General features: G+C 59.3%; 1 protein-coding gene across 2 annotated transcripts in view; it reads left to right on the top strand.

Annotated features, from left to right (window-relative positions):
* Positions 1 to 16,021, top strand: part of LMX1A (LIM homeobox transcription factor 1 alpha) — a 119,920-nt gene extending 103,899 nt beyond the window's left edge. For both annotated transcript variants that reach the window (XM_059673991.1, XM_059673990.1), the window contains 5 exons: positions 5,485 to 5,657; positions 8,180 to 8,257; positions 9,694 to 9,760; positions 12,169 to 12,339; positions 14,023 to 16,021. In XM_059673991.1, the coding sequence (XP_059529974.1) occupies positions 5,485 to 5,657; positions 8,180 to 8,257; positions 9,694 to 9,760; positions 12,169 to 12,339; positions 14,023 to 14,183 (650 nt within the window). In that variant the 3' untranslated portion in view covers positions 14,184 to 16,021. The remainder of the gene's footprint in view (positions 1 to 5,484; positions 5,658 to 8,179; positions 8,258 to 9,693; positions 9,761 to 12,168; positions 12,340 to 14,022) is intronic.
* The last annotated feature ends 4,275 nt before the right edge of the window (positions 16,022 to 20,296 follow it).

Genomic DNA, 20,296 nt, shown 5'->3' with positions numbered 1-20,296 from the left:
GCATAGTGATTAATCACAAAAACAATATATAATTATATATGTGTTTTCCGATGGTCTTAGGTGACCCCTGTGCAAGGGTCGTTCCACCCCCAAAGGGGTCGAGACCCACAGGTTGAGAACCGCTGCCTTAGAGGCAGGACTTTGCTGATCTTGTCTGCTCCTCCTTGTACTGTAGGTTTCATAGCCACTGGGGATCTCTAGTAAGTTCATCAGGCATTATAAAAATATTTAAAATATCTTACATTTTTATAGCGTTTTACAACTTTTTCTCAAAGTGCTTTTACCTACTCCCACTGTTTGTGTTAACAGGCCTATCAGGCTAGCCTGGCAGGTCTTTAGGCCCTGATTTTACAAATTGGAAAGGCAGAGCACAGAGAGGTCAGGTCATTTGCCTTAGGGCACACAGCTGGTGAGTGGTCGCGGGAAGAACAGAGGCTGGGCGTCTGCTCTTTTGAGCTGCCAGTGGTTTGTGGAACAGACTAGAATCTGACCGGCTGGGTGTTGGCCGCAGTTTGCCTGGATCAGAACGAGGCGTCTCTGCCAAGGGCACAGGCAGACAGACCCGCCGTGGTCATCACTGGGCAGCGTCTCTCTGGGGTTAAGTCCACAGTGACTTCGTCCAGGGAGGAGTCACTCTCAGTGGGAACATTGAGATGTTCACCAGCTCCCCCCGGCTCCGCAGGCACCTCGAGGAGTGCTGTCTGGGTCTTTTTCAATTTGGGGGAATAAATAACACCTTGGCTTCCAACCCTGCCTACAAACAATTTCATTTTCTCGAATAATTTTATCCTCCTGAACGCATAATTAACGCAGCAAAATTGGACTCTTCCAAAGAGACATGGTGTTCGATCCACGTAAGTGGGTCCTGGGAGCAGACTGCAGACGTTATGGATATAAACCAGTGTCGTGTGTGGGTCACGCCCCACGCCTGTGAACTACCGGCGGCTAGCCATGAGCTTTTACCGAGACTGAGCGCCACGCCCCAAATATCTGGTTCGACTTGTTTTGAGTGCCCCAGGTTCCCGCTCAGAGGCTGGCCAAGTCAGGATGGTGCAAGATAGGGTTTTTACTTAGTGCATCTACCCACGCTCGATTAGAATACAGTGATGTGGGTGTGGAGGGATTTTCTGAAGTGATGCATGTGTCTGAATATGTGTGAGTGTATGCATGTGTGAGTGCATGTGCATGTATGTGTTTGCATGAGCGTGAGCACATAAGTGTGCATGTGTGCAAATGTGTACATGTATGCATATATGTGCATGCAGTTGAGTGTGTGCATGTGTGAGCATGTGCATGTGTGTGCATGGACATGGGTGTGTATGCGTTTAAATGTGTGACTGTGTGCATGTGTGTGAGTGTGTATGCATAAAGCCCATTTGCACGGGGAAAGGCCCGGGTCTGATACAGATCCACAGTAATTGCACCATCACTGTCCTGTTTCCTGTAAACCTCCAGAGCACAAGGTTCCCCTTCCTGGGCGGCAGCCAAGCTGGGGAGAGGGGCGTCCAGGCCGTGGCGGGCGGCCAGCACTCCCGAGTGGGGCCCAGCTCCCCTGGGGCCTGTGGATGGCTGAGCTGGCATGCCCTGGTTCTGACCCAGCACCCTCCCCCAGCCTGGCACAGAACCCCCATCCGAAGTGGTCGTGGCCGAACAAAGGTGTCTTTCTTGGGACACTACCGCGGGCCTGACTCAGGAGTGCAGCGTGGCCTCTGTGTGCTCTGTGGCTGGTGCGCCGGGGGTGAGACCTTCCCCGAGGGGGGCTGGCAGTGGAGGGCTGTGCTCAGGAGGGAGGGGGCAAGGGGGGGACCTGGACTTAAAGTAGGCTCTGTGCCTTCGGGACTGAAAGAGTGGCTCTTCCAGGAGGCGCTCAGGTGCACGGTCGGGCCCCTGAACGCCTGCCCCGTGAGCCTTTCTGTCCTCACCCTGTAATAACTGACCGGCCCCAGCTGGGCAGCTCCTGATCACCGGATCTCCACGGGCTGGTCAGGTGGGCGGGGGAGGGGAGACAGAGCTCCCAGCTGTGTGCCCGTGGGCCAGAGGTCACCCCCTGCCCTGGCCTCAGTGTGCTCGTCTGTGAAGAAAGGCTAACACCCATTTCCTGCCACATCCTGCCGTAATGAGACACGCGTTGTAAAGGCTGCCGTGTCTGAGTCAGGCGAGCCTGGGAGTTTCCGTGTTGCCCCGCGGTGAACCAGTGCTTCCCTGCCCTTGAAGGTGCGCTCTTGACATGCAGTGCCCCTCTCCTCTACCTGTGACTTGGGTTGTCAGTCATTTTTTATTTGAGTGACACCTGCACCATGTCACCTTCCCCATCGCCCTCATTATTCAGGGGCAGCCTCTTTCTCCTCTAGTAGCCGGGACTCTGAGAGCAAGGGCAGGTGTGGCACCATCTCTCTGTCCCAACAAGTCCTTGTGCCGTGACTGACACGCGAGCCCCGATACTGGCTTACGGAGCAAATGACAAAATGAGCAAGTCCCGGTGCAGTCTCAGGGCCTGCTCTGGGTCTCGGTGGAGACCTCCATGAAGAATTGTGGGTAAGGCGGTTTCCACACAGTAGCTGCTGGGACTCTGCCCTTCTCCGACCCTCGCTGGTCGCCTGCGGGGTTTTAACTGCTGCCGAGTCCCGAGCGGAGCACAGCTGTGCCTGGGAGATGGGGTCCAGCCTCACAGCTTCCCCTGCCTCTGTCTTGGCAAATTCCTCCCCCCGCCCCCAAGCCCGGCCTTCCTCCACGCCCCAGGCTGGAGGACAGTGAGGGCTCACCTGAGGCCTGCTCCGCCTCTCCCTGCTGCGGCAGGAGGGGCCCTGCCTCCCTCCCCTCGCCCCCCCCCCCCCCCCCCCGTCCGGGCCGAGCTCAGATCTCTCTGCCCCGTTTATGGGCTCTGGGATCTTTCCAGCCGCCCGAGATGCATCCTCCAGGCCCCACAGGTAGCCCAGCCTGCCTGGGCCATAAACGCGGGCCTTTCATCTGTGACTGTTTATGTCATAAACGGTGGGAGGCCGGGCAGGGGAAGCAGCAGCCTGAGCCGTTCCAGACTTTTTCTTTACAAGAAAAGGGGAGAGAAGGCCCTGCGATGCATGTTTCACAGTCTGTGCCAAGCAAATCCATTTCCCTCGGCCGGCTGTCTGCACGCCCCCGGGGGTCGGGGTGCTGCGTGTGTCCAAGTGGCCGCCAGGGGGCCGATGTTTGTCGTGGGAGAGGCTATGGCCCTCTCATCTCCACGGGGGGTCAGCTTAAACGAGGAGGGGTCGCTGGGCTGCGTTGAGGTGGGGGACCTCTGGCACCGAGAGGGGTCCCCCCTCCCTCGCTCCCGTCCCTGCTGTTGGAAGGCGTTTCTTCTTGTGGGCAGATCGATTTGTATGTGTTGTAGGCACGGCCCGCTTTCCTGGAGAAGCAGGGGTCAGAGTCAGGCTGAGAGCGAGGCCAGAGCCTCGGCGACAGCCAGGCCGCCTGGAACTCCCCGGACAGTCGGGGGCACTGCTGTCCATAATATGGACAGCACAGCGGACAGGAGCCAGGCGGTGGGAACTGGGGCCTGCCTTCCCCTGGCAGCTGGGTCCTGCCACCTGCCTGCACGTTGGGAGGTGCCTGAGGCCCTCCAGCCCTCCCCCGGGAGGACCTCTCGCTGGGATTGGCCAGGACGCCTGCCACTCCGTGGCGGTTGGTGGGTGGAGGCCTTTCTGTTACCTGTGTCACTGGCTGTGGGAGAGAACACAGCAGCTCCAGCACTGACTCCTCCGTGTCGGTGACCCGTGCTTGCTGCCCAGCGCCGAGCCTGGAAGGGTGGGCCAGGAGGTCAGGAGGGCCTAGAGCAGGGCACCTGGTGGCACACAGTGGCCCACAGCGGTGCCCACTCGTGTCTGCAGCTGCCGTCGCGAGATGACAGCAAAGTTGGCAGCTACAATGGAGACCGTAGACCTGCAAGAGTAAAACAGTTGCTCTGCAATGGGCACAGACACTGGGGCGGTGGGGCTTGCCCGGGGTAGGAATGGCTGGGGGGGGGGACAATTGGGGAAATAGGAGACGACACGTGTAAAACTTTAGACAATAAAAGACACAACACAGTTGCTCTGCTGTTTACAGAGAAGGCTGCACACCCTAGTCTAGAGCGTGACGTGATTCCTGGAGGGCAAGGGGCGCCTGGGCAGAGAGGAGGCCGCAGAGGGAGAAATGTACCCCACAACAACAGCACCGGCCGGGGACCAACCCTCCCCGACACCCTCCTCCTGCCCCTGCCCAGCCTCCGCTTTCCATCTTCCCATCCTAGAACCAGTGTTCTCACCTCCTCTTCTCCGGGAGGTAAAGGGATGTGAGAGCCGCCACCTGTGGTCCCTAGAGAAAAGGGAGCGTCTCTCCCACACGGGTCCCCAGACCCTAGAAGCAGCCCCTCCCCAGGGAGCGTGAGGTCTGGGGGCTGGGGAGCGGCCGGGAAGAGCGTGCCCCGTGCTGGGGGCTTATTCCCTCAGGAGTTCCCGTGTAGCGCTCACTGCTTCGAGAGTGGAAGGACGTGGGGAGCCGGCACGGCCATGGCATACTCAGCCCCAGGGCGCCTTATGTGCCAGGCCAGCTCAGCCTGGTTCAGTGATCCTGAGTCGGGGGGTGAAAGGATTGAGAAAAGACAGACAAGAGAATGAAAGCTGGGTCTCAGTGGGACGCTGCTCCCTGATGAGGAGACAGCGCCAGCGCCCACAAGCCGTGTCTTTATTTTATAGCAGATGCCACGAGGCAAAGTAGGGGCGTGATCACGTTGTTTACAGCATTCTCATGAGTTTCAACCTCACTTAACTACATGCACCCGAACTCTTAGCACGCAGCACGTGGGGCCACGTGTTCGGACCATAGGTTCACACTTACAACCACAGCCGTTGGCTATGATTGTGCTGGGAGGGCCCCGCCCTCCAGCTGGGACTTGCACGTGGCCATGAGAGGACCCTGTCCTTTCATTGGTCTGAGGCTTGAACCTGGCCAAAGCACTGTAGCCACGCCCCACACAAGGAATTCACAGAATTGTGAGTAAATGCAGTTGTCTGTCCATCCTCAGTCATCTGTGTGTGAGGGTGGTCACTGCAGGTCCTGCGGGTCCTCTCTCAGGTCTAGATTGAGAAGTGACCGCGATAGTGACAATGGGCTGACTGGGCATTTATGTTATGCCGAGGAGCATTCTGCGTGCTTCACCTGTCAGCTCATGGATTCCTCTCAACACCCCAGAGAAGTAGGTTCTCTTACACCAGGTTTTGCAGTCAGGAAACCCAGTCATAGAGCGCTAAGCCACGCCCCCCGCCCCCCCAGGTCCCGGCGAGGACACGCTGGGAGGAAGGTCTCGCTGAGGGTGCCTCTTGGCCCTGCCTGGGCCTCCCCATCGGAGCACCAGCGTGGCACTCCCGTGCAAAGCCTCCCGGAGACATGGGCAGAGCGCCTCTTAGGGAATCGCGCGGCTCCAGGCAGTGGCTGCGAGGGACACACCTGGGTTTCTGCTTCTTTCAGGCAAAAGTGATGATGAAGACAGTCTCTGCAAGGCCGCCCACGGGGCAGGGAAAGGGGCTGCCGAGGACGGCAAGGACCACAAGCGCCCCAAACGTCCCCGAACCATCCTGACCACCCAGCAGAGGAGGGCGTTCAAGGCCTCGTTTGAGGTGTCATCCAAGCCATGCAGGAAGGTACAGGAGGGAAGAGGGGGGAGGGCCCAGCCCACTTTTGCGTGTTCACCCCACTCCTCTGGCGTGGTCATGGAGACCTGGGGTTGGGGCGGTGGTACGCTGCTCGGCCTATGCAGTGGCCTTGAGCCTGGTGGGGGACTCCGGGGTCTGAGGCTGTGGCCAGGCCTCTAGCAGAACCGCCTGAGCTTCTGTGTGAGCGTGCCCACTCCGCTGGCCGCGTGCTCACATCTGTCACTCCCTGAGATCAATGGGAATAATACAGGTGCCACTTGGGGTGACCATGGTGCCCGGACTGAGAGCCGCGCTGCAGAGCCTGGTGGTCTGCTCTGTGCTTTGCTCCCATTTGTTCTTCTTGGGGAGGGGACCGGGGGTTCATCTGTGTGTCATTTCCTTGGCTTTGGCTGTTGAATGCATTCCACCATCCGGACGGGACATCGTTTGTTCGTTCACCTGTCGATGGGTGTTGGGGTTGTTTCCAACTTGGGCCTGTTATGGATCAGGCTGCTGTGAATTTTCATGAAAAACAAAAAACAAAACACAACAGAGGTTGAATGAGAGAGAGGTTTATTTCTCTCATGTGTCACGTGTGGAGGTGACAGTCCTAGGCTGCCGGGGCCGCCCTGCTGTCCATCGCGTGGCTGGGCTGTTTAGTTCTCACCATTGCTGGCAGCCACCGTGATGGAGAAAGAGGAGTGGAGGGCAAGCAGCTGCCTTTTTAAGGGCAAACCCAGGATGCTTCACATCACTTTCATTCATATGTTTTGGCCAACATCTGGCCCGTGACTGCCTCCTGCAGGGAGCTGGGAAGTGAGTCTGCCTGGGTGACCCCGTGCTGCGCTGAAGCTTGGGGGCTCGATTGCTAATAGAAGGTGGGAGGGCGGGTGTTGGGGACATTAGTCTCTGTACAAAGAACTGGCCTGTTTATTCAGTACCTGCCATTCATTGCTGCTTGTCATGTGCTGGTGACTGTCATTTATGTGACACAAATAAGAAAGCCCTTTAATTGAAATCCATGGAGGAAATACATGGACATTTTAGCATTGTTTTTCCTGCTTCCTTATCTGTATCAGTCATGGTTTGCTGCCATAACAGACACCACCTCAGTGGTTTCCAGGGCACAGAGGTTCCTGGGCTGGGCCGGGCGTGGCTGCAGCCCCGTGGGGGGCTCAGGTCCCGCCGTCTCCAGCCTCTCCTTCCAGGGTCGGGCTGATGGAGAGCGGCACCTGATGCTGCTCTCGCGAAGATGGCGGAAGGCCAGAGGCTGTCACCTGGCAAGCCCATGGACGCCCTCCTGCATTTCACTCCCACTCACACGCACCCACCTTCCACGCCATGGCCAACCCTTGGCCAGGCCCCACTGAGCTGGGCGTGCGGGAAAGCAGGGGAGGAGCAACAACAGAGCCCACCCCCCTGGCCTTGGAAAGATTCACCCAGGCTACTCGCTGGGCTCCAGGAGGCTCTGGGGGAAAGGGAAATGGCCTGCAGTCGGCTCACCCAGGACAAATGACCACCCTCATGGGTGCTTGTGTCCGTGCACCGAACGCCCACCGCCGCATGCCTGTGCCCAGCGGGTCCCGGCAGCCTCCAGCCCAGCGGCAGACACGTGCGCACATTGCTGCACCCGGAAAGATGGCTGTGTGGCCAGGGCAGGGGGGCAGCCGGGGAAGGCCACCTCTGTCAGGGAACCAGGCAGGGCTTTGCAGAACACAGGGCTCTCGGGCTGGGCCTCTGAAGGACGGAGAGGGTCCCTGGGCACAGCTCTCCTCAGAAGGCTGTGCTTTACACGGTCGGCTCACCCCACTTGTAGCTATGGAGCCGATGAGGGGAGTCCTTCCCAAGGCCCCCTGGCCGCCCTCCTGATGTGCTCACTCAGGGAGCTCCTCCCGAACCCAACCAGCAGGGCCTTGCCGCTCCGGCCCCTGGCCGTGCGTCTGCATGGAGGGCAGGTACTTAAGCACAGCTCTACATGGTGGGGGTCCCCATCGCCCCCCTCTGCACGGCCCCAGAGCATCTGCTCTGCGGAATCCCGAAGGCCCGTCTCATTCTTTCTGGGCCGGGCTCAGGTGGGGTAACTGAATATGAGTGTTGGTGAAACACTTGGTCACCAGAGCTATGGGGACAGAACCGAAAACCTAGGTCAGTGAATTAGGACAGGAAGGGGGCGAGCGAGAACCACCTGTGTTTTGCTTGGCGGCCTTCACCCCGAGTTCTCTTTGAGTGGCTCAGTCAGTGCGCACGCATGGTGGTCGGCTGGGCACAGGCTTTGCGAAGGTCCGAGAGCCCCTGAAGGCCTGATTTCCAGAGTCAGAGACGCCCCAGAAACCTCCTGTTTACCTCTAAATGGACAGTTATTCCTCCCTGTTTGCGTGGGGAGACCCTCTGTTCTCGTGCTTCGAGCTGGCTGCACGTCGGGCAGTGGCCGGCGCCGGTACCAGACCTGTCAGGCCTCCCGCGCTCTGCAGAGAGTGCCCGCCTTTCCCCAGACCCCGTGTTTCGTGTTTCTAACGCTCTGTTTTTTCAAGGTGAGGGAGACGCTGGCTGCAGAGACAGGGCTGAGTGTCCGTGTGGTCCAGGTGTGGTTCCAGAACCAGCGAGCCAAGGTAGCCCGCGCCTCAGCCTGCCTGTTGGGGGCGGGTCCTGGGACAGGAGAGGGGACCTTGACAGCGTTCCGACCAGCTCATTCACGGAGCGTTCCCTTGACTTCGAGATCCTGCTCTCAGCAGTCACCTCAGGCCCAGCCGCGTGTGGCCGCGGAGCCATGGGCATTTTGTCCTGGTGAAATGGCCTTTGTGTTCCTAGTGGTCATGTGGGCCTGGCCAGCCGTGTGTGTGAAATAGCGTCTTCCTGTGCCTTTTGGTAAAAGCAGGTTCTTTAAGTCACATTAGTTTAACCCAGACCCAAAGTTCTTTTCAAATGACAGAGAGAAACCTACAGGCACACATATGACCGGTCTACTTCGATGTGGTGGCCCGTGGACACCTTCCCACCTCTCCCAGGGCAACAGCTCCCCCGCTCTTCCCCCCCACCCCCCACCTGCCAGTGCAGGCCAACCTTCATAGTGCCATCTGCATTCTCCTGGGCAGGCCTTTACTGTAAATGTTTTTATTGATTTTAGAGAGGGGGGGAAGGGAGAAGGAGAGAGATAGAAACAGCATTAACCAGCCACCTCCTGCACACCCCCCACTGGGGATCAGGCCTGCAACCCAGGCATGTGCCCTGACCAGAAATCGAACCGGTGACCTCTTGGTGCATGGGTCGATGCTCAACCACTGAGCCACACCGGCCAGGCACACAGTCCTTTACTTTAGACCTGAATTCACGTGTCCCGTGACCCATTGCTTGAGAGCCCTGAGCTTCAGCGGGCGATGAATTAACAGCTCACTCTCTGACATAACTGTTTAAGGAGATGTGCCTCCCTGAATGTATTGGTGTGCCTTCCTTCGCTTGGGAGGGTTTCAGGCTCAGGGGTGTGAAGGCCTGTGGAGTCACGTGGCACGGAGCACATTCGGAGCTCCGAGAAATCTACGCACACACTCCAGGTGTATATTAGTATCTCACGGAACCCTCGCATTTCACGGAACACAGTTTGAGAAACATTGGGTCACAGTGTTCCTTCAGGAAGTGTGTGCCCACGTGGGCTTTGGAGGTGAGCTCCTTACCTGGAGGCCTGCCCTTCCCAGTGGGTCTGCAGACACGAGGGCCAGCAGGTAGGGAGGGGAGTGCGTGCGGACCGCCCCTTGCCAGGCTGCAGGCCCCCTCCCCGCACGCAGACCTCACATAAAACTGTCGCAACATCAGCAGCAAGCTTTCTTGGTGGGAGGAACTTGCTGCTCCTGCTGAGACGCCATTGCTGCCCAGCCGCTGCCATTCCACAGCGGGGCGGAGCAAAGACACCTAACTCCCAGCGCTGCTCCTCCAACGTGGCTCCCGTGCGCGTCACCGCTGGGGGCGTGTCCCTGCCCTTGCATGCGGCCCGTCCACGAGGCCTGAGCCCCTGCAGGTCCCCTGCCGTCTAACCCGGTTCTCTCCGCGTCAGATGAAGAAGCTGGCCCGGCGGCAGCAGCAGCAGCAGGACCAGCAGAACACGCAGCGGCTGAGCTCGGGTAAGGGCCCTCGCGCTGTCCTCACCGGGCCGGGCTCCCCTGCCACAGCCTCCAGCTGCCCAGCTCCCCGGACGGCCCCTGTGGGCCCCCAGCAGCCCTGGCCTCGCCCGTGTGGGGTGGGGCCTTGCAGTGGGAACTGAGCCCGAGGAGCTGTGACAGGCCGGGCACCGCTGCTGCCTGGACTGCCTGCGGGAGGTGGCGCTAGCTTGTCCAAGCCCCTGCCCTGGCCCTGCCCAGTGTGGGGACCGTGAGGACGGCCTGCAGCTCCTCGTCCTGCCCAGTCCTCCGTCCTCCAGGCAGATCAGCCCCGTGGGAGCGCGGCTGTGACTCCACCTTTGCCACAATAACGTGAAGTGGGGGATATGATAACAGTAAAGGAATAATTGCCTGCTTTGCGGAGCAAGTTTCTAGTTCACAGCCTGGCTCCCGCCTGCTGGCCTGACGCTTACAGCAGCCACCCCGAGGCCAGCGGAGACGGCACTAAAGGGTCCCCAGGGCTGACCGAGGCCCCACAGGAGGAAGGGGCCCAGTGGGGACCGAGACCCCTCTCTCTGATTCACAGTTCCTGCATGAACCTCACTTTTTTAAACTATATTTTTTAATTAATTTCAGAGAGGAAGGGAGAGGGAGATAGAAACATCAATGATGAGAGAGAATCATTGATTGGCTGCCTTCTGCACACTCCCCACTGGGGATTGAGCCCGCAACCCAGGCATGTGCCCGGACCAGGAATCAAACCGTGACCTCCTGGTTCATAGGTCAATGCTCAGCCACTGAGCCACGCCGGCCGGGCTGAACCTCATTTTTTTTTAAAAAAATATATTGTATTGATTTTTTACAGAGAAGAAGGGAGAGGGATAGAGAGTTAGAAACATCTATGAGAGAGAAATACTGATCAGCTGCCTCCTGCACACCTCCTACTGGGGATGTGCCCACAACCAAGGTACATGCCCTTCACCAGAATCGAACCTGGGACCCTTCAGTCCATAGGCTGACACTCTATCCACTGAGCCAAACCAGTCAGGGCTGAATCTGAACTTCATTTTTAAGTAAGGGTAGGTGAGGACTGGGGAGGGAGTGGAGGACGGGTGTGGGAGTCTGCTAGGAAGCTCAAAGAACTAGATCAAGAATAACTATTTTAGAACAATGTCACTGTTGAAGGGATATGGCCCAACTCAGCCATCCATTTGGCAGATCCCCAAAATGGTCTGCTAGCTCCTAAGACGGGTTCTCACACCGTCCGTCACCTGCACGCGGGTCACCTGCACGGGGATCACCTGCACGCAGGTCACCTGCACGCGGGTCACCTGCATGGGGGTCACCTGCACGCAGGTCACCTGCACGTGGATCACCTGCACGCGGGTCACCTGCACACGGGTCACCTGCATGGGGGTCACCTGCACGCGGGTCACCTGCATGGGGGTCACCTGCACGCGGGTCACCTGTACGGGGGTCACCTGCACGCGGGTCACCTGCATTTGGTACAGCATGGCCTCTGGCTCCTCAGATCTGGGGCGGGGCCTGGAACCTGCATGTCTGACAAGCTCCCGCTGCTGCTGGGCTACGGGCACACTCGGAAGGCATGGGGCGTGGTTCTGGTTCTCAGGCCCCAAGCATCGCTCCCTGTCCCTGGGCGGCCCCGGCCTGGGCTCAGCCCGGGACTCCACTCGGCAGCCCAGAGTCCCTAGCTTTTCACCGCGGGTCTCAGGGAGGATCAGGAAACTGGGCAGGTGAGGTCATAGGCATTGTCACGACTCTGCCTGACTTAGGGGCTCCTGTGAGTGATGCTGGCAGGGTCTTTAGAGGTGCCCCCTCAAGGGCTGTGCACCTGAGTGGACCCCCAGATGCCTTGTTTCAATGGTATAGTTCAGGGGCGCTCTCTAAGGGGACCCCTGAAGCCCTTGTAAGGCACAGGCTGGGACCCGCCAGTCAGCCCATGTCAGTCCACTCTGAATGGGAAACCCCGACCCAGGAAGTAAGAAATGACTTAGCCGTGGTCGCACAGCTTATGTGGTTACACCCTCCTGGCGGCCACGGCCTGCAGTCCGCTTGGTCAATGAGTAGGGCTGACCTGGGCGTGACCCCGAGGCTCGGTCTTACAGGATGTGGCCATCTCTGCTCCCTGCTCTCTGGAATCACCAGCTCTGGGAAGCCAGCTGCCACGTTGTGAGGCCACTTAAGCTGCTGTGTGGTCCACATGGTTGGGCAACGGGGGTTGGGCCAGGCCAGCCTCCCTGTGCTTCCCGCCTGCCCCTCACTCTCTTCTCTGTATGGAGCCACAGCAAAGGCCAGTGCCGGGCGGGGCACCTGGAATGGGGGCTGTGATGTGGGGAGGATGCTCTGTGTCCTCCTGAACAGCGGGGGATGCAGGCTGCATGTGAGGGTGACCTGCCTTCTTTGTCCCACAGCTCAGACGAACGGTGGCGGGAGCACTGGGCTGGAAGGCATCATGAGCCCCTACACGGCCCTGCCCACCCCGCAGCAGCTGCTGGCCATGGAGCAGGGCGTATACAGCGCGGACCCCTTCCGGCAGGGCCTCACCCCGCCCCAGATGCCTGGAGACCACATGCACCCCTATGGTAAGAGCCTCAGCCCCGCCCCTCAGTAAGTGAGGAAACTGGACCTCCCTGTGGTCACAGGTGCATGTGGTCCCCGCCTCCAGGATGACCCTCCTCAATGCTCATCTTTGGTTTAATGATACTTTTCAAGGAAGTGCTCAAGTTCAACTGCCCCCAGCCCCACCCTCTGAGGGGGCCCCTGCTGGCCCACAGGCCGCCACCCCACAGGGACCATCACAACTTGCTTGCGTGGGTTTCTTTCCTGCCCAATCACATCTGCCCCATTCCCAGCTGCTCCCGGAAGCTGCAAAGCCCCACAAGGCCCAGGAAAATTGCTGGGTCACCCACCAGGGGCCAGAGAACGGCCAGCACGCAGTTCACCAGCGTGTCTCCACGCATCCCCCTCAGAGCCTCTTGGTCGTCAGTTTTAAGTAGGAGGTTGTGCTTCCCGCCTGTGTGGTTGAACTTCCCATCCTTCCTCCCAGAGAGGGACTGCGCGTCTGTCAGCCCTGTCAGCATGATCTAGGCAGGAGCCCGAGGTGAGCGAACTTTCACGGGAAGGAAATGGATAAAAGCAGAGAAATCAAAAGCAGAGAACACGCTGTTCTAATGGGACCACGTTAGGTTCTCCTGGAATTCCTGAAGCAGAAGCGGACCTGAGAAGTGAAAAGGACCCCCACTCCCACGCCCACCCACCAGCACTGCGGTGTTTAAATGCTGGTGTGTGGAGAGCTGAGCCCTCTACTCGCCAGCGGCTGGGTGAGCTCTGGCTGGACGGCCGGAGTTGGACCTCAGGGCCAGATACCGGGCAGCACGTTCACGCGAGGTCAGCGGCCTGGGCAGCAGCCACCTGTCGCTGAAATCTGCACCCAGAGCCCCGAGAGCAAAAACAAAGTTCGATTGGCAAGGCTTCGAGGCAGCAGCCGAGACGTGCCTGAGCGCACGCGTGTGGTCACACAAGTTCTTGTTTGCCTTTATTTTAAAAGACCCCCCTACTCTTCACGTAGGGTCTGTCTCCCCTCGATGTGTCCGACAAACCCCAGTGCAGACCGGTCCCTCTGCGGGCCTCGCTGACCCGCCGCGATCGTGGCGTTGGCTCCCTTAGGGGACACGTGCAGCCTCTGTACCCGTCGTCACTCCACGGCTGTGGAAAACAGGGCACATGGCTTTTCTGCATATTCTTAAATTTTCATCCCCAGGGGTCTTATTACCTACAGGTCCCCATGAGGAACCCTTTAGTAAAATGAATAATTAAAGCCGCGTGACAAGCCCAATAAACCGGTTTTCACCTGTCCGGTTAACTTGACGGGGAGGTGAAGGGCACGCACCTCTGGTTGTTGTCACGTGGTCCCCAGCTGGTCCGTCGGGGGGTCACCTTCCTCTTGCCTGCATACAGATGCGGGAGGCGGAGGTGCCGGCGTACCTGAGTGTACTATCACGGAGGGGAGGTGATCGACCGTCTGCCATCTGTCTTGCCTGCGCTCGGCTTGGTGTTTTGGAGTGTTTTCAGTAGCTGCACTTCAGACACAAGCCCTGGGAGACTAGAGGCCTGTGGACGGGGATTCTGTTCCCGCCTCCATTTCTGTGTAGCGTCCCCCCCACCCCCGGCACCCCACCCCAGAATGCTGGATGCTGGTGCGTTTCTCAGCACCCAGGGAGTCCCTGCTTTCAGACCCTCATGCCTGTGTTTCATCTTCATTTCAGGTGCCGAGCCCCTTTTCCATGACCTGGATAGTGACGACACCTCCCTCAGTAACCTGGGTGACTGTTTCCTAGCAACCTCGGAAGCCGGGCCCCTACAGTCCAGAGTGGGGAACCCCATTGACCACCTGTACTCCATGCAGAATTCTTACTTCACCTCTTGAGCCTCCCCAGAGCTTCGTGGCTGGGCTCCGTATGGAACACCACATGTGGGAGGGCCGCTGGCTGCAGGCCCGGAGGCCAGGACGAGGCGGCGGGGGAGGGTGTTTTGTCGGAGATGCTGCCGAATGATGCTCTGGGGTGGCTGGCATTTCCAAAGACTGGATGCATAACAGATCGCATAGTTTAATGTTTCTAATAAGAGTCTTAGCGTTAGGTTTGCAGGCGTGTTTGTCGCTAAGGACAGGGATGTTTAACGTAGACATTGTCATGCAGGCTAGATACGTAGAGACCCCAACAGCTTCCCACCTCCTGGGGAAGCTCCTGTGAAGAGGTGCATATGTCTATTCATCCATTCAACCCACAGACAGACAGACAGGCAGGCGGATGTGTGTGTGAGTGTGACCTTCCATACGTCATCTTCAAAGCTGTGCCCGTGACGGCGGACACCCACTGGGCAGCACAGGTGACGTTATTTCCAGTGTGAGCTCTATTTAAGGAAACGCTTGATGCACTTAAGTTATAAAATGAGATGAATTACTTTTATAGACTTTATTTCTAGTTGGAAGAGACCTGTGGCAGGCAGAGAGGGCTGCTCCCCGCGGCCCCACAGCTCCGGGCTCTGTCGCCAGAGCGCCACTGGGCGTGGGCAGCGGCTCCGCATGGCCCGCAGGTCCTCTCCTGGGTTTGGGTCTCTCTGGGGCCTGGTCACTGGCCGGGGACAGAACAGCTCCTGGTTATGCTCCTAGAAAGCGTGAAACCCAGTCCTCGGCTTTCTTTAAAACTGTGACGTGGTTGTTGGCGGCGCCAGGCAGTCAGTTCTGCTTTTGACCGGCATCATTTGCAGGTGGGGGTGAGGCTGATAGTCCGTACCTACCTTATGGGGGACCCAAGGCCTGATCACCCCCAGGACACATGAGCAGGGCTGAGACGAATATCTGAGGTTTGTTTAAAACACAACCAGACCGGTCCCATGGCGAAGGTGCTCCCTGAGGCTGCAGAGTCAGGGGCTCCTGTGCCCTGAGGGCCATGCTGCTCAGAGGCCCTTCTGGGAAGCCTGGGCTCAGACACCAGGCAGGACAGCGGCGGCACCAGAGTCCCGGGGAGGAGGCTGTGGCTGCAGGGCACAGGAGGGCGTCGTGGGGTTCCAGACCAGGGGGCACGCTGCAGCTAAGAAGGGTTTCTACAGTTTTAAAGGTTGTTAGAAAATGATAGTAAAAGAGGAGACAGCCACGGAGTGTGTGTGGCCCAGAAAGGCTGAAATACTGTCTGTACTTTTCTCGTGACGTGTGCTGGCCCGTCCTGGGCTGTGTTTCTGGGGCTCATGGGGTCCAGGTGGAAGCCAGGGCCCCCCCTCAGGCTCACTTTCCCGACCTGGCCCTGAGGACCCAGCTGCCATCGCACACGGGGTCAGCTGCCCTCCGTCCTCCAGGGGCTGCTAAGATGGGCGCTTCTGTGCCCGGAGAACCTGGAGCGAGGCGTCGGGGAAGACGGGGTCAGCTGGGACTCTGCGAGGTTCGGGACAGGCCGGCCGCCTCCCGGGGCCGCCGCCGCTCATCACAGCCTTGGACCCAGCGTCTCGCCCCATCACTAGGTGCCAGGCCGGAGGGGGCACGCCCTTGCGGTAGCGTAGTGGTCATGTGATATTTGTGCTCCAGTGAATAATTTATGCAATAGCCTCAGCCAGCCTGGCGAGGGGACAGCAGGCGGCGCGGGGCCCGCAGGCCTCGGTGGGAAGGTCCCCTGGACAAGGTAGCAGGTCCTGTGTGAGTGAACCGAATAGAGACCCTGTTCCACTCCTTAACCTTGCAAACCCAGATGAAATTAAAAACCTCTTACAAACGAGCTGCTGTTTATTTGGGGCCTGGGTGGTGGGTGGGGATCAGGGGCTGGTGTTTGGTCAACAGGGATGTGGGGCTGATCGGATGGCGAGCTTCCCAGGAAGGGAAAGGGTAACCCCCAAAAACAAGGAGAAAGGGGCCCCACTTCTGCCGAGATGGACCCAGAGACCCCCCAGGAGGAGGCCCTGCACGTCCCGCCCTCAGTCAGGGTCTCAGAGGCAGAGGCTGCAAGGGGCAGGTGTTGCTCCTTCATTTCATAGATGAGAAGCCTGTAGGTCGGGGAAACTCGGCCAGGTCTCCGCGTTCTCATTTGTCTGACTTTCGAGAGCAGGTGCGGGGCGTCGAGCGAACACCTGCCCAGGTGCGGCTGGGAGGGGCACAGAGAAGGCACGCCACCTTTCCCGCCCCCGGGGACAGTAAAGGACGCGCAGAAACTCCCCTGTAGGCCAAGCGTCAGCTGCTGGCATAGGTACCGTGTGCTCCGGGCGCCAGGAGAGAGGCCACAGAGAAGAGGAGCCAGGCTTTCCCGGGAAGGAGGGCCTGAGTTGAGCCTTCAGAGAGGGCGGGCCTTAGGTACTCGGAGAGGGAGGCCATTCTAAGCAGAAGGACCAGGGTGGGCAAAGCCCCGAGGACAGGAGGCCGGCTCCGCACGGGCCAGTGCGCGGGACCCGCTGGTGGGAGGGGAGCGCTGCCCAGTGGTGCAGTGGGGCTGATGGTGAAGGTGCTGCTGTCAGGAGAGCCCCACTGGTTGGCTGATGAGACAGGAATGGCCACTGCTCGTCGTCGTCCCCTTTATTCTAGTCTCTTCTCAAACGATACCATCCAGGTTTGTGGCCGAGTTATTCGGAATAAAGCCTCTGCCCCTCAAAGGCCAGCTCAGCTAAGCCGCTCCTCTGACCACGCCCGGCCCGGTGGGGCGTCAGGAGCGCCAGGCAGCGCCTGCGGTGCACGTCCTCCCGGCTGGAGCGCAGGTGCACTAGCTGGAGGTGGAGCCACGGTCTCGGACCAGGAGGTGAACTTGTGAATGGAGGGCACACGCCGCGGGACAAGGCAGGGGGAGCCCGGATTCCTGAGGATTCCTGGGAGCCACGCTGCGTCCCAGCCCTGACTTCCCAGGTCCTAACTCTTTTTCGAGAGAAATAAACTTCTGTTTTAAAGCTGCTGCTGTTGCGTGTTTCTTTGACTCACACTCAGATTGTATCCTGACACAAAGCGGGCTAGGGAGAAATCCCCACAGACCATGAAGCTAAAGAGTAAAAGGTCCAGACAGCACGCTCGTGGGTGGGGGCCGATGGGGGCAGGACAGACGGAGGGTGGGAGGGTCCCTGTGACTCTGGAACAGCTAGATGGTCTGAGGCCACAGGTGCTCGAGCTGGGCCTCACCCCTCAGAGGAGGGTGCCGTCTGCAGCTGTACTGGCCGCCGCGGTCGGACACGTGGCCCTGTTTCTCTGGCTGTTCTCAGAGCCTCACCAGGAGCTGCCAGGCCCTACTCTCCGCTTCATCCAGTCAGGCCAGGACTCCCTTTTGAATCTGGGGAGAAGCTTTTCTCCCCTTTGCTTCTGATGGCATTTGGCCGATACCCTGAACCCTCACGCTTCAGCCTCCAGTTCTCCATGACAAATAAAATAAAGCAAGTGTAGTGGCGGGCTTTTCCGGCCACTGCATTCTGGAAGCAGCCGACCTTTCCCCAGAGGACAAGTCTCCCGGTGAGAAGAGGGGGCTGCGGGGATGGTGAGGATGGGCCGGGGCCTTGACAAAGGTGGGTGCGGTTTCCCAGCGGCCAAGTGGAGGGGGAGGTAGCGTCCTGGGGAGGTGGGAGCACAGGTGGGGAGCACAGTCCAGAAAGAAGGAACATTAGCGGAGGAGCAGGGGATGATGGCATGGCCAGAACGTCAGAGCATAGGGTGCAGGTTGCGGAGTGGCAACAAGGCTGTGAAATCAGATGGGGGTGGGGGGCCCCGGGAGCCGGGGAGGGTCTCACAGGCCTCCAAACCTGTGTTTATTCACCGGGGGCAGCAATGGTTCAATTCCACAAACCTGTCCTGGTCACCTAGAGCAGCGGTTCTCAACCTGTGGGACATGACCCCTTTGGGGGTTGAACGACCTTTTCACAGGGGTTGCCTAAGACCATCAGAAAACACATATATGATTACATATTGTTTTTGTGATTAATCACTATGCTTTAATTATGTTCAATTTGTAACAATGAAAATACATCCTGCATATCAGATATTTACATTATGATTCATAACAGTAGCAAAATTACAGTCATGAAATAGCAACGAAAATAATTTTATGGTTGGGGGTCACCACAACATGAGGAACTGTATGAAAGGGTCGCGGCATGAGGAAGGTTGAGAACCACTGACCTAGAGGGAGGCATGCTTTGGGGTGTGATGAAGACAAGGACACGCACGGCTGGCGTGGCTCAGTGGTTGAGTGTCAACCTATGAAGAAGGAGGTCACGGTTGGTTTCCCGGTCAGGGCATGTGCCCGGGTGTGGGCTTGGTCCCCAGTAGGGGGCGTGCAGGAGGCAGCTGATCAATGATTCTCTCTCATCATCGATGTTTCTATCTCCCTCTCCTTCTCCCTTCCTCTCTGAAATCAATAAAAATATATTTTTTGAAAAGATAAGGACACAGCGTCCATCCTTACAAAGTTAAGGTAAGTACAGATTCCAGCAAGTCAGGACTCAGCTGCCCAGACCCCCAGGAGTCAGATGCTGAGCCCCGGGAGTTATGGATTAGACCTTTCACTTCTCGCCGGGACGTTGGCCAGCGGGAGACGGAGGCAGCTTCGATGGGAACGGAAAAGCCCACTTCATTCTGCAGCTTTCTGCGGCCCCAGACCCCCCTCCCCGTCAGCAGCTGGGGCTAAGGCGCCCGATTGCTGGCGGGGACCAGGAAGTGCAGGTCAGTGGCTGCCTGGAGCCACGTGGCACTCACGATGTCACTTGGTGCAAAGCAGTGGCCTGGCTACGGGGATGGGGTGAGGATGGGCACTAACATGGGGAGTTGTTTGGTGGCAGAAGTCACAGGACTTGGTCACTGTCGGACAGGGAAGAAGTTTAGGGGGAGGGAGTTAGAGACTTTGGACTCAAGGAACTGGGTACACGGTGATGCCTTTAAAACCGGGGACCCCGAGTAGACCTGCCACGTCCAGTCCTCCTCGGAACCGGAAGATCCCCTCCGACAAATGCAAACATAGGACCTGGAAACAGGGTTGAACCTGCCCTTGTGGGACCTCAGGGCTGTGTATGGGATGCAGCTGCCTGGGGGAGCACTCGGGGCCGGGGGCCTGTGGGGATGCAGCCTGCCCAGGTGAGCACCTGATAGGAGGAGGCTGCTGGGCGGTGAGCACTCATGGTGGGGCGTGGGGAGGCTGCTGGGTAGTGAGCACTCGGGGAGCTATGGGGAGGCTGCTGAGCGGTGAGCACTCATGGTGGGGTGTGGGGAGGCTGCTGGGTAGTGAGCACTCGGGGAGCAGTGGGGAGGCTGCTAGCCGTGAGCACTCGAGGGGGGCTGTGGGGAGGCTGCTGGATGGGTGAGCATTTGGGGGGCTGTGGGGAGGCTGCTGGATGGGTGAGCATTTGGGGGGCTGTGGGGAGGCTGTTGAGTGGGTGAGCATTTGGCGGGCTGTGGGGAGGCTGCTGGATGGGTGAGCATTTGGGGGGCTGTGGGGAGGCTGCTGGATGGGTGAGCATTTGGGGGGCTGTGGGGAGGCTGCTGAGTGGGTGAGCATTTGGCGGGCTGTGGGGAGGCTGCTGGGCGGTGGGCACTCGGGGGGCTGTGGGGAGGCTGCTGGGCGGTGGGCACTCGGGGGGTCTGTGGGGAGGCTGCTGGGCGGTGAGCATTTGGGGAGCTGTGGGGAGGCTGCTGGGTGGTGAGCACTCGGGGGGCTGCAGGAGGCTGCTGGGCGGTGGGCACTCGGGGGGCTGTGGGGAGGCTGCTGGGCGGTGGGCACTCGGGGGGCTGTGGGGAGGCTGCTGGGCGGTGGGCACTCGGGGGGCTGTGGGGAGGCTGCTGGGCGGTGGGCACTCGGGGCGCTGTGGGGAGGCTGCTGGGCGGTGGGCACTCGGGGGGCTGTGGGGAGGCTGCTGGGCGGTGGGCACTCGGGGCGCTGTGGGGAGGCTGCTGGGCGGTGGGCACTCGGGGGGCTGTGGGGAGGCTGCTGGGCGGTGGGCACTCGGGGGGCTGTGGGGAGGCTGCTGGGCGGTGGGCACTCGGGGCGCTGTGGGGAGGCTGCTGGGCGGTGGGCACTCGGGGGGCTGTGGGGA

Source organism: Myotis daubentonii, chromosome 18 (assembly GCF_963259705.1).
Source record: "Myotis daubentonii chromosome 18, mMyoDau2.1, whole genome shotgun sequence".
In the NCBI taxonomy this organism is placed as follows: Eukaryota; Metazoa; Chordata; class Mammalia; order Chiroptera; family Vespertilionidae; genus Myotis; species Myotis daubentonii.
This window is presented reverse-complemented; position numbering and strand designations above follow the sequence as displayed.